The 14,220-nt window shown below is 40.5% G+C and overlaps 2 protein-coding genes across 3 annotated transcripts in view; one reads left to right on the top strand and one right to left on the bottom strand.

Annotated features, from left to right (window-relative positions):
• Nucleotides 1–10,520: 10,520 nt before the first annotated feature.
• Nucleotides 10,521–14,220, bottom strand: part of sec61b (SEC61 translocon subunit beta) — a 4,121-nt gene continuing 421 nt past the window's right edge. Inside the window, exons 1-4 of one of the 2 annotated variants that reach the window (XM_046045246.1) lie at nt 13,503–13,661; nt 12,980–13,077; nt 11,861–11,965; nt 10,521–11,082 (exon numbers count right to left, since the gene is read on the bottom strand). In XM_046045246.1, the coding sequence (XP_045901202.1) occupies nt 10,995–11,082; nt 11,861–11,965; nt 12,980–13,077; nt 13,503–13,505 (294 nt within the window). In that variant the 5' untranslated portion in view covers nt 13,506–13,661 and the 3' untranslated portion in view covers nt 10,521–10,994. Of the gene's footprint in view, nt 11,083–11,860; nt 11,966–12,979; nt 13,078–13,502; nt 13,662–14,220 lie in introns of those variants that run through there. The other variant, XM_046045247.1, reaches the window with a different exon arrangement.
• Nucleotides 14,089–14,220, top strand: part of alg2 (ALG2 alpha-1,3/1,6-mannosyltransferase) — a 7,870-nt gene continuing 7,738 nt past the window's right edge. The window contains exon 1 of the mRNA XM_046045244.1: nt 14,089–14,099. The gene's annotated coding sequence lies outside the window, so the exon portion shown is untranslated. The remainder of the gene's footprint in view (nt 14,100–14,220) is intronic.

Below are 14,220 nucleotides of genomic sequence, written 5' to 3'. Positions count from 1 at the left end.
GGGAGGGGGAGAGCATCAGCGGGAGATGGGTTCCCTTGTATCAGGCTTGGTTGAATCTCGGCATTGATCTCATGAATAATAGAGCTCCAGTGGTCATGTGATGATATTAGACGTGACATCCAACGACAACCTGGGTCTGCCACTCCTCAGCCATGTACAAACACACACTTGCACTTGCGCATATTTGCGTGTAACCTTGCAAATCTGTGACTCATCCGAGCTAATCTGTCTAACTGTTAAAACATTTTAAGTGAAAGTATCCAAAAGGTCGTTGGTAAATTCCCAAAACATGAAGCTGAATCAAAGTTATTTCTGTTTGGCTACAAATCACTGACTCACAACAGAGTCATCAATATGAAACACCCTCATAAAAGAATAACACTTTCCCTGCTAAACAAGACCAGCTCCTGTGTTTCCTTGTATTTCTAAGCTTCTTAATAATACATAGAGAAACAGCTAAAGTCCAATGCTCAAAAACACTCACACACACTCTGTTTACTGTCTCATTCATCAGCCATTCACCGTGACAAATCTCTGTGAGAAAAATCTGCAAGTCTGCATTTTTTCTCCCCCAGAAGATTTTGTCTTTGGTTTACTTGTTCTTCTTCTCTTCAATTTATTCATGCGAGCAACTGGTGAACATCAAGGCGAAGCAGGAGCTAAAGGAAATGAAGTGAAAGGATGAGGAAGAAGAAACCAGTGGTGGAAAGTAACTAAGTACATTTACTAAGTGAAGTTAAGTACTGTACAATTTTGAGGCCCTTGTAATTTACTTGAGTAATTCTGGTTTATGTGACGTTATACCTCTGCTCTACATTTCAGAGGGAAATATTTTACTTTTCATCCAACTACATTTAACTGACAGTTGTAGTTACTTGTTGCTTTTCAGTTAAATTCTTTTCAAAAGAACAAATGATACACTTATGAAATCCAATGTATTGTTAAAGATAAAACCAGTTGATCCCAGCTGTTTGGTGTTTGACCACTTACAAAAACCAGAGCCCACTTGGGGTCCCCTTGCCATATTTTAGATGTCGATGAGTTGTCCCACCAAATTTCCCCTCTAAACTTCTCAGATAGTTTCATTTAAATAATTGTTCGAGCCCCAAAAATGTAAAATGATTCAAAATTTCACAAACGTAAAAAGATTGAAGAAAAGTCCTGTATATTAATCATCTCACGAGCCCAACCCCTAGACTGGAAAACACTGGACTTATAGTATATCAGTTACAGAGGCCATTTTTCTCCATAAAGAGTACTTTTGACACATTTTGCTGATGAGACTTCAATCGTTTTACTAAAGTATGATTTTGAATGCAGGACTTCTACTTATAATGAAGTATTTTCCAGTGCTGTACTGGTACTTTTACTTAGTAAAACATCTGAATAGTTCTTAGAAACAGAGGAAGTGAAAGGGTTTATGAAACAGTAGGTAAAAAGAAGAAGAATACGCTCCTGTCAGTTTTTCAGCTTGCTCACTACCAACCCCACAAATACACACCTCACCCCGAGGCTAATTATGACTAGAGAACTGGCCTGTCATTATGTTATTATCCTCTCTATCACCTGGGGCTTTGACATGTGTATGATCACACACATGCCTCCACAGAGGGAATTCCCTGCTCAGACCTGCAGCAGATAGGCAGGTGAGAGAGAGAGAGAGATGAGTAGACATCCCACTAGTATAGTACGTGCTAATTTAGAGCAATATGCAAATTCTTGCATCGCGTAAGCAGGGAGAAAAGCTTGCGTAAAAGTTCTGGGGGAAGTCAGGCCAGTGTGTCAAGACTGCAGCTGCTTCGGGTCACAGCAAGACAGTGGGTTAGGGGTCAGAGGAGGGCTGACATCGGCTGTAGGAGGTTCATGAATGAAAGTATAGTTTGAAAAAGGGGTCTTACAAACATTCTTTTTATCCACGTGTGTTAATCAGACACAGGGCCCAACAACAAAATGCAAGAAATGCAAGAAACACTCATTGAAGGACCTCTATTACAGAGCTCTATTGGCTGAAGTCCAAGGAATTGTCTGTAGACCTCCGAGACAGGATTGTATCGAGGCACAAATCTGGGGAAGGGTACAGAAAAATAATTTCTCAAAATAAAAGTAAATGGAAGAATTTTGGAACCACCAGGATTCTTACTAGAGCTGACCATCTGGCCAAACTGAGCAATCGGGGGATTGCCAAAGCTGCTTCAACAAAGTACAAAATACTTATGCACGCGTGTTTTTTTCATTTTTTATTTTTAATACATTTGCAAAGATTTCAAACTAACTTCTTTCACATTGTCATTATGGGGTATTGTTTGTAGAATTTTGAGTTCAATAATTTAATTTCATTTTGGAATAAGTCTGTAAGATAACAAAATTTGGAAAAGGTGAATTGATGTGAATACTTTCCTGATCCACTGCCATTTTTTGGAGAGAGAAAAGACATTTTATTAAATCCCATTCTGCACTTTTACAGTTTGTCTATACCAAGAGTGACACCTCGTTCTGCCCTTTCATTTTCAGAATATTGATCTCAGAATTTTTTATTTTTATGTAATGTAGGAAGTATGAGATTCAGGAGCACAGCACAGATGAATGAGCCAAGAAAATGATACATGTGACTCAGAAATTCAAAGATAAAAGCCGTTTGCTTTATCTTTATTATAAACTAAAACGAAAGACTGTATGCCACTATTTGGACTATTTCTGCTAATAATGTGGGTTTAGATGCACAAGAATGTTTGACTCAATGAAAGCAAATAAGCCCAGCATTGTTTTAGGCTGTAATGCAAAAGGAATGTAACAAATATTGCAACTATTTACAAAGGATAATGTGATGCAATCAACTGAAATCATGTTCAGAAAGTCTTTCAGACAACATCAATATCATTTAATGAGGAATGTTATTATATAAGAGCCAGGTGATCCCCAGATTCTCCCCGCTGCCAGGGGAGTGCTGCAGAAGGAGTGGAAAATACAGTCACCTAAAAATACACTGCACATAAACAGCACACTTACAAACACATTGGTACACACAACCTCAGACACACAGGCCAAGTGTCTTTAATATTAGAAAGTACAAGGCTGACACCTGAGACACTCAGCGCAGTGGTGTCACCCTCCTCACCCCCCACCTCCCTTCTCCCTAAATTAGTCCAGCCATGGCCAGTGTGTCCCTTAGGGTACAGTCTGATCCGCTCTGCTGCAGGCTGGCAGGGAGTAAGAAGGGTTTGGGGCAGGGGCCTGGGGGGGGGCACATTCTTATGACATCACAGCCCAGTTGGCCCTACATGCTTGTGGCAGTCACACGGGGGGCATCACCAGGCCTGACGGGCCACGCCGCTGGTGGGTGGGTATGTGTGTTAAAAGGTCAGAGAGAACAATGTGGCCTGCATCCCGGGATTCTCCTTATCGTTAACCCCCTCACCTCCACACACACACACATATATACATACACTCACACACAATACGGCACGTATACACACAAAACTCACTTAGGTCTGACATTTACAGTAGATGTTTCTGCTAAATGTTCTCTGTGTGATATATTTTAATTGCCAGAGGTTTGAGCCACTTGTTTTTTTATTTTCTTGTCAAAAAAGAAGAATTAGGTTTGATTTCCTCTCCCGCTCCTCTAAGGTTTTGTTCAGCTCTCATCTTAGTTGAGCCTCCACATTGTTCCATTCTTTCAAATTCTCTGCGTATATCACTACAGACCTCTTAAATTTCTTTTGGTTTTCTCCCACCATCGACTGTCTCCACTTGTTTCCATCTTCCTGTAGTTATTCATATCTCTCTCCAGCAGCTTGTGCCTCTTCTTGTCTTTTTGTTTTACCTCTTGCTTGTGCTCATTTCATTTGTTTTCTTTCCTTTGTGCTTTTATGTCCTTCAAGATCTCAATTTCCATTTCTATACGGCGTGTCTATTCTTAAACAACTTCTAGTCTCATTTGTCAGTTATTTGAGTTTACATTTCTTCCTTTTTCATTTCTCTCTTCATGCCCTATGGTTTCTGATATTTGTTCTTAATGATTCTCATGTGTTTTATCAGGACATATTACACTGAAACTTATGGATTTATTTATTAGTAGTTATTAATAGGTATTTTATTTAACTTTATTGTGATTCCTTAATATGTTGATTATTGATTAACGTACAAAAAAAAAATTTGATGTAGGCTTCCAAATAATGATTTGCATATTATTTCTTTGTTTCCAAACAAATCAGTGGACCTTTCATAATAATTTCACATAGAGATGGTATGAATTTTGTCTTCATAGTTTTATCCAGTGAAAATACATACTTAGCAGCTGTCTAGACTCATTCCTATATAATATTAGTCTGCCTAATACAATTGCTGAATTAATGTTAAATTAAACCCGTAATACAAGATTTGGTCATAGATATGCTGAACTTGTTACCAAATACTTGCTTATTTACATATCCAGCAGACGCACAGCCACAGTATAGCCTTTATTAGGCGTTGTGTTTTTGTCCAATATTCACTCTTTAGCTCTGCTTTTTGGTCTCCACCAACTTCTGAGGAAAATATCTGGCTCTTTAGCTGTCAAATGCACCACTATGGTCACCAGCTAGTCGCTAATTGAGTCTGTCTGCTGTTTGGTACTGAGCAGGTGGTGTACAATAGGTTTTTAGAGCTTTTTCTCTGAAAACAGCTGCCTGCTGTGGCCAAAAAGGACTAAGCAGCTATGAGGGTGGTGAGAATTAATCAAAACAGTGAAGTTGCATGTGGAGAGCTAAACAATGAGCCGAAACTCCCTATAAAGCTCAGTAAGCCGAGGGGAGCTGCAGAGTCGGGTGATAATTCTCTGTGGGTTTATCACTACGAGCGACACCTTTCACATTATCACATTGTTTTCACATTGTCATTTGATACATTGTTGGTATAAAAATATTAGTTATAGCTGCTTTAACTAGGGTGGGGAAGGCATGTTTGTGTGTAAGATTTGCATTATTTTTGGTTGTTTAGTGTGGAGCAGCTACTTTCTGTTTGGAAAAACTCAAAATACCATATTATTTCCTGGTAATATCTAAAACTAAGGAATCTGTTTGAATTGGTGTAATTTGGTTGTGAATACTGTGAATAATGCTAAGATAAGATAAGAATACTACAGTAATGGTTTAAATAATATTGCCAAAGGCAGTTCTGTCACTGTGCATTTTCCTATATCAGCATATATCATTCTATTTAAAAATTTTGCAGGGTGAATGAACACACTGTTCATCTTTCATGCAGAAAGCACGAGGTGTGTCACATAGAGGATTAGAGAGAGAGAGATGAGGTACTGATAGATGCAGAGTCAGCCTTGGCTCTGACTCTGACTCTCTTATTTCACTCTGAAGGAGGATCCAAGTACAGAAAGTTCAGGGAGTCTCCAGCTGGCACACACACACACACATACATTCACAAATTCTCTCTCTATGTCCCCGCTCCCTCTGACCCCCGACCCACATACAGTTATATGACAGCGACCATGTGGTCTGGGTGGCAGAATATGGAGTCAGATTATTTTACAGTGAACAAGCTCTCACCTCTCAACAGACCAGCCTGTGCTACTGATCACTGGCCATTAACAGAGTGTTACACCAATTGGCCCTATGCTACTGACTAATCACTGGTCTCATGATCACAGCAGCAGCGGACCAACATGAACACATGATATGCATTTACACCGTCTTTCAATATGCTCATCCTCAGAGATGGATAGTAACAGTAAAACTGTACATTTATTTAATTACTGTGCTATGGTAGCATTTTGTGGTACAGTTATAAATAACAACAAAACACAAGTTTATTTATAGAGTGCTTTTTAAGCAAGTGGAAGTTAACCAGAGTGAGGTAGCTAAAAGACAATTAAAAATGTGCTCATACATGCACTGCCTTACTTTAGTTACAGTACTTATTCTACACAATGGTCCCTTTCAAACTGTTGTATCGCTGATAATGCAGAAGAAATATTTAAAGAGGTGGTATTATGCTTTTTGGCTTTTGCCCTCTCCTTTATTGAGTTATATCTCTTTTTTGTGCCTGCAATAGGTTTGCAAATTGAAAAAGCCCAAAGTCCAGCCCGATGGGAGTTCCAATCTCCCACAGAAAACTCTGCTCTGAACTGACTGAAAACAGCTTGTTTGTAGTCCAGCCGTTTCCCTTTCATCCCTGTGACAGCACAGGGATGAAAGGGAAATGCACCTTAAATAATGCTCGCCAAGCGGCTACTCCGACACGCCCTCAAAAAAATACTGGTAACACTGAGCTGCAGCCCACACACCTCCTCTCCCTTACAAACACTAGCTACCCTCCCGGCAGTCAATGGACATAAAGTTGTTACTGTTATGTAGAGACAGAGCTCAGTTACAACTTCATGGATGAAAGATACTTTTGTTACAGATTAATAACTTGCCACAATCAAACTCTTGCTCCAGTCCATGTTGCCAAGGTAGTCTGCAACATGTACAGCTGCGAAGCCGTGGTTACTGGCTTCTCATTGGCCCGCCCTTCTCTGCTTCTGATTGGCTAGTAGTCCTTAACTAGGAACTTTGCATGTGCAACTCCCAACAAAGATCATTTAGAGACAAGATGTATCACTCCATATCTAAAATGAAGCCTTCAATACAGGGTGAAAAGAGGAGCTGCAGTAATGTGCAGTATGAAAGAAATATGGTGTTTTTTGAAAATTAGACCATGTAAATCTGTTCTGGTAAAACCCCTAAATAGGATTTTGAACCTGAAAATTAGCATAATACCAAGTCTTTAAAGAATGCGGTGGTCCACTACACACTAAAACTGACCATTTTATATCCTTCTGTGAAGCTTAATCCACAGGGGGACGCATCATATTTTGTGAGCTGTATATTTCGTTTGGACAATTGTTAAATGACTATATCCATCAGATAAATGAATGTATGCATGTAATACTTTTACTTTTTCTGTACTTTTACTTGTGAAAGCATACAGTTGCATAAAACAGTTACACTCAAGTAAGATAAAGAATGGCTAACTAATACTTTTTCTACCTTTTACAGCTTTTACATAGATAATTTCTGTAGTTAAGCACACCTTATAACTGTTAATCTCTGTAAATGAAATTAGTTAACCTGACAGGTGTCCCGACATCCCCTCAACCAGCCCTCAGTTTTTGGGGACGTCCCTCAGGATTCACTTGGTCAGTGAGCGCCGGTCGATTCCACCCGCCTGTCCATTTATTCCACGCTTTACCAACCATGTGATCTGTTCAAAACTACACACACACACACACACACACACACATTCATGACATATATGCGTGCATGACTGGGCGCTCACATTGCTCTAAATTAGGGATATTCTCCACAGTCTTTGAAAGGAAAGACATTTCAAATCATAGGCCATCTGCTTCACCTGATATCCTGATAGCTCCGGGAATGTATGTGATGGATGAAGGAGAGAGTGACATAGCCATACAGTGGGAGAGAGAGAGAGTCTGATCGTCTTAAACAGTTTCTTTTTTCCTCCATACTAAACCACAGAGCAGCATATATCATGTAGAACAGAAACTACATGTGACCTATTTACAAGTCTCGTCAAATGTGTGTGTGTGTGTGTGTGTGTGTGTGTGGGCGCGCGTGCACACGCGCACATGTGCATGCACACCTCTCTCTATGTAAGGGACCATCCCTTCGTAAAAGCATGTGGTTTCTTCACAGGATATGGTTTTCTGGTGAAAAAGACACTGAGAGGAAGCACACTAGAGAAAGCTTCTCTTCTTTTTCTTCTTCTTTCTCTCCTTCCATCTCCCACTCCTCTCTCTCTTTCCACGAGACAAACTTGTGTCGCATGTGGATGTTCAGGATGATTTATGTACAACAGTCTTTGCATGTCTGGTAACTTTAACATGCACATTGATTACATCTCTTTTGTTGTAGAGAGAATGAATATGGACACAGACACCTTTTTATCTGATAATGTCATCTGCAAAGGGTATAAATCACTCACTTGTAAATTCCAGTATAAAGAAAGACAAGGTGTTTTTTCCTGAGAGCTGTTAACATAGAAACACCACATGGACTCAAAAATCAAGTTGCAGTTGGATGCATAAAATCTTCCTCTGATGCTTTTTTAAATGTCTTATTTCATCAAATTTTTTAATGATATAGACCTTTTAATGTTACTTTGTGTGCATAATAACGAATGAAAGCCACGCTGAGTGAATGCTGAAGAGTTAAAAGAAACACATATCTATTTTTAGTGAGGTGCATCAAAGGAAGAATACGAAAGTTGCGCACTAACTCCTACTTAACGGTTGGCATCAACTTTTAAACATGAATATCATTTTGTATCTTATATTTTTCTACCTGTTATGTCCACTGTATATTGTTAAGCACCAAAACACCAAAGCAAATTCCTTGTATGTGTACACCTACTTGGCAATAAAGCTGATTCTGATTTTAGGATAAAATCCAGCAGCCACCTGACAAACATGTATAATGACTAGGACAGGTGTAGCAAATTAGAGCTATCAGGACTTTAAGGATGTAGAGAGTACCTAAAGAGGCCAATCATAACCATTGAAGGCCCACAAGGTAAACATATCCCGCATATGTAAAAACCAACAAGCACAAATTGGAGATTAAAAATCAAAATAGAAAACATTTTAGTGCTGGATAATTTAAGAGCATTAATAATGTGTCTGTCTGTCCAAAACGCAAAGACTGAGGACACTGGTCCCAGCATTAAGGGACCTAATTACCTAATTTCTACCCCTTGAGGAAACATTGAGTTGACTTGTATAGACGGTGTCAAGAGGAGTTTGGAACTACAGGTTGCAGCAGTGTGGAGAGTCACAGCGCGCCACACGCTGCCTGGGACTATGTGACTCCTGAACACTTCGCCACAGCTCCTTCATATTTAATTGTTATGTTGAATTATTCTGGCACACTACCGTGTTGTGCCACCATGAATTGGGCCGTGGAGTTTATGATTGTGTCTGTGTGTGCGTAGGACAGTGACGAGAGGGATGTGGCAGGAGGGCCTGAGTTTGCCACGAACACTGGAAGCCTGTGGGAAAGCAGAGCCATAGCAACAGAATGAATTAATGAACAGGACCCGAATGCTACGTTTAACACACACACACACACACACACACACACACACACACACACACACACACACACAGACACAGACAGACAGACAGAAGCACAGGCCATGCCAGCTGCTGGTTCCATATTCAACACAGATAACTTGGGGATGTAGGTTGGGCCACTATTACTGTTAGCAGCGGCCATTATACTGAACATCTACCATAAATTCTTCCACACGGTTTAACATAATGTGGACAAATCAAATCTGAAGCTGTTTCTCATCATTCACTTTTCTTACACTCCCAAAAGATTTAACTCTTTTTAACATCCATTATCAAACAGGCTGAATGATTATGCTGTGGCAGCTGAGCGTGCTTATACAAACATGTTACACTATACTGTGTTATAATGATTTGACTAGTAAAAACAAATCACCACCCAGAACAGTGAGGACAGAGTTATTTCTTGATATCCTCTGAGCCAGTGATATTCAGTAAATAGTCTGCAGCGCCCCCCTCAGGAAAACACAGAAAAACACTTGGGAAAATTGTCAGTAATTTTACAGGAAACCCTAAATGCATAGTATTCATTTATTTAGATTAGCTCGTGCACAAGAAAGTGCAATAACATTTTTTGAAGGACATTATCAGAACTTCTCTTATTTTGATGTTTTTGATTATTATGCTTTGGATTTCTGCAGGGATATGCTTTCCTAAACATCAGCTGATTGTGATGCTCCATTTTCCTAGATGATAAACCAGATTCAAGTGGAAAGGGGCAAAACTACTATTTAACACAAGCCAGTTTCTGATATCCTGCATGTTGGCCATGTTGTATGGCTTTCGGTATTACTCTTAACACTAAGGAAACGTGCTACTTTTGAAAAACAAATTTTGCCTGTTTGCAATTATTGCGAGCGGCAGGATAAAAAAGCTTCAGTACAGGTGGTGATAACAAACCCTGTGGCAGATGCCTCTGAACCTCTATAGAGGTATGCATACTGAAAAATTAACTTTCATCCAGTTGCTGTTTGGACAAGTTCAGGCTTTTCTGCTTATGCAGAGCCATAGCATGATATTAGTTCAGACAATTAAGGTTAATCATAAAATGAGTACAGGCATACTTCCAGGTGCCACTTAAGGTTATTTTTTTTAAAATAGGATTACTGAGTGAGTTATAGCCTGAACCTTAGTCAAATAACTAGTAGCTGGCATGTGTGAACGGGTAAATTGTCAATCACACTGAAACAACACTTTTTCTTTTCTAATAAAAGCACAACCATCCAGAATCCAATTTGTTAAAATGAAGGCTTGTAAATGCCTTTTGGCAAAATGTACAGCTTTCAGCAACCTGGTAATGGTTACAGAAGGTTCAAAGTGAGAATGCACTTGTCACTGGAAAAAACAGGGTTATTATTTCAGAAAAACAAAATAAAAGGGTGCACTTCAACACACATTGATTTTAATTTTTTATTGTACAATATTACAATTACATTTGTACAAATGTTGTTAACAATAACAAAAAAAAACACCAATTCAGGCTAGAAGAAATGTTTGGGGCCGGAAAACAACAACAATGTCCTTCGGCACTGCACTGAGCCGTTATGCAGCAGGAACATGCTGCTGCTGCTGCTGCTGCTTGAAGGGAGGGCCACAAACACACAGACATCACATCTGAGGTGGACTAGCATAGCTTTCTCTCGTTCACCCCATTAGATCTTAAAGACACAGCAAAAGCAACAAGGTGGATACCAGCGTCAGTGCAGATAAAAAAAATCATGTACTGAAACCGTTGCATAAAAATCCAGTTTGTGTGTTGTAGTGATAGTGGAAAAGGGAACTAGGAGAATAAGGTTGTTCATTTGTTGTTTGGTCCAGGTCCAATGTGTTAAGAAGCTGAGGTGCAGGGTCAGAGGTCATCAGGCGTTGTTTAAGAGCGGGTGTACTTTCCCCAGATGTGTAGCATGAAGACCGAAGCAATGAAGAGCAGACTCATAACCAGCACTGGCACGGGGCCACTGTTACAAACAAAGAAAACACTGATTAACACACAAACACAAAATCCCTTCATTTTCTGTAATGCCGGCCAGAGCGAGAGTCTTAGTGGAGTGGCTGATTTTATTGATGAGCTTCGGAAACAAGGAGGGGCTCTCATCGCTGAAGGAGGGACTGAGTGGGGGTTGGAGGTGCGCATCGCTAAGTAGCAGCATTGCCATGCCAACCATTTTCTCAGCGGCCCCCTCCTCCCCCTGTCAGGAGGCTGTAATTGAGTTGACCTTTCAGAGTGGATCCTTTAATGAAGCTTTGAGGCAGCCGTCAAACGCAGGAACAAACATGCACTCGATATACAGCGCTGTATGGCGAGCCTGCCCTCCTTCGACTGCTGGAGAGACATACTCAATAACCACCACAGCGCCATCGATCAACCACGGCCAGCTATGGCCATGAGACAGGACGCCTTCTCTAATATTAGGGGCGAGGATGCAGCAGAATACAAGTTTATGAAGTTGAGAGTTTTCTAAATGTGTGCTTTCCTAACACATAGACACACACACTTAAATCAAGCTGATCCACCGCTCAGAGATGATTTGTTTTACCACAGAGGCACGTCTGCCCAATTTCCTGCCATTACACACTCCTTCCATTCTACCTGATGAACATAAGTAACACTAATGATAGCGCAAGTGTTGGAAATCCGGAGAATTAGTTTGTGAGTGGATGAAAGTCAAAAATGTCAGAGGCTAAATGTATTTGCGTGTGTGGGGGGGTATAACTGCTTTTATAAACTGCACTTACACTTTGAGGCCTGGCGAGTCTTCTGTGTAGAAGCGCCACATGCCACCAGTGCCTGCTGATCCTGTGGTCCTGCCACCGCTGCGTGTACCGCTGCTGGTCGCTTTCCTGTGGAACACACAAACACATCAGAATATATCGACACTGCCAAGTATTTGAGTGAGTCAACATCTCTCATTATCAAGGGCTTTACATGACAACTAATTTTTCATGTTACAAAGTACTGTATAGTAAAAATCCTTTACTCATCCGGCATTTTCTTGAAACCTTTTGAGAACATTGACAAAAAAAAAAATCCTACATAAAATAATTTTTTTGCCATTAGACCCTGTATTCATATAACCAACTACAGTAGCCAGAGATGGAGGAGCAGAATGATTCATGGCTGCTTCACTCATGTGATGAGATTAAACGGAGGTTAATGAGGTAATGAAGAGGGTGATAGTAATGGGTAATAATGAGAGGTAACAGCGAGCCCCTGATTACACACTGATTAAGACCACAGCACAACATCCATCTACTGCTGTAATCTACGGAAGGCACAGAAAAAAAAATACAGCGAAGGGCTTTTTGAAAATTAATCACCCTTTACAGTACGATAACATGATCAGGCAGGGGTCAGTGCTGGGGGGATTTGGAACATAATTGTAGTGTGTGTGTGCAGGTTGAGACGAACGCAAAACGTGACATGTTTAATGTAAAGTGGTCTTCAATGGCTACTTTTTCACAGCGGTGGCCAACATATGGAGTTGTGACAAATTAATGGAAAAAGGAACATAAGCGTCTCAGAAAGTGTCTTGGTATACAATCAAGTCTGCGAGTCGCCACAACAGCTTCAGTGCTTCTTGGCATGGATTCCCCCAAGTTTCTGAACGCAAACTGTAGTGTGGTATTTTGATGACGATGGTGGCTGTTGGGAGGCTCTTGTTGCTTGCCCAAAAATCAAAACCAAAACACATAGGAGTTCAACTGGGTTGAAATCTGGTGACTGGGGCATCATTTTCACACTTATTCAGGCCTTTCCTTTAAATTTGTCACTCCTCTGTATGCACTTAGGAAAGTTTACCGAACTGTCTACTTGATAAAAAGTAGAGGTGAAAGTCTGGTCGATTGTGCGTTTACCTCTGTCTGACTGTGGAGCCTGCTGCGCGGGGAGCCACTGTCTTGCTGGGGGAACGGCTAGATGCCCCAACATTGGTTGCACTTGCTGCTGGTCCAGGCTGAAGAGGAGACACCAGAATTAATACAACCTACAACCTTCAGATAAAGAGAACAATAATTCTTGAACAGCTAACTTACATTTGATCCTGAACTTTAACTTACAGTGCGTTCATGTCAGAGACTGATGGCAAAGGCCTTGGCTAACTTATTGATCCACACTGTTCATTGCCTTCAACTTCTGGTGGTAACAGCCAAATGTGTTCTCATGCATAACGTTATACAATTAATTGATTCAGTGCTGGGCCAACCTAAAATAAGTTTTGGGACAGTTTGAGTTGCTGAAAAACAGCCACGTCCACATATGAGCTGACGTTAGCAGGCAAGCTAATAGATAGCAAAACGTTAGCTCGGGCTTGACGTTAAAAGAGAGCAATAGAGCTGTTTCAACAGCAGTAACAGTTTCAGATGGATGTGAGGGTCTTACCATTTTGTTTAGTTTGTTCCGATGCGAAATAAAAACCCTGAGCCTCCCTTCAAGCTGATGTCCACGTCAAATGAACAACAGGCAGTCAGCGTGTGAAATGGTCAAAACTTGAGAAGAGGTCTCACAAAGCTGACGCTCATCTAAAAAGGACACGACTACAAAACACAAGACCAGCGCAGGAGACTAAGCAGATTGCCTGACTGGCTAATCGCGTTCGTCATAAAAATATTGAATCGAGCATTGTTTTAAGATATTTTTTTTGTCCCGCTGTTATATAAAGTATTTTTTTAAACCCATCCATATTTTTGTATATTGAATTTAGATGTGTAGTTGTACTTTAGTTTGAAGGCAAAGCATCGGTACGCCTTGAGTCTGAGGGAGACGTGTCCCACAGGAAGCGCGTTCGTTACAGCGAGGAAACAGGCGCCATTGTGGTTCCAACAAGAAGCCATATTAGCCTGATCGCAATGGTGGATTTGAGCCAGCATGGTGTCTAAGTGGAACAGTTTCATGACAGTTGTTCTTGCTGCTACTGGCGTGTAGAGGAGCATCATCACAGGTTTCCGAACTTGGACAAGGTAGTCAAGAGATCCAAAGGTAAACATAAGTGCATTATAATGAAACTGTACGGAGATATATTGTGGTCAGTTACAAAGACAATTGCCCACCAATGTAGTTATGCAAAACGGGTTATAATTGTATTAGCTACATAGGCTAA

The sequence above is a fragment of the Micropterus dolomieu genome, linkage group LG03 (assembly GCF_021292245.1).
Source record: "Micropterus dolomieu isolate WLL.071019.BEF.003 ecotype Adirondacks linkage group LG03, ASM2129224v1, whole genome shotgun sequence".
NCBI lineage: Eukaryota > Metazoa > Chordata > Actinopteri > Centrarchiformes > Centrarchidae > Micropterus > Micropterus dolomieu.
This window is presented reverse-complemented; position numbering and strand designations above follow the sequence as displayed.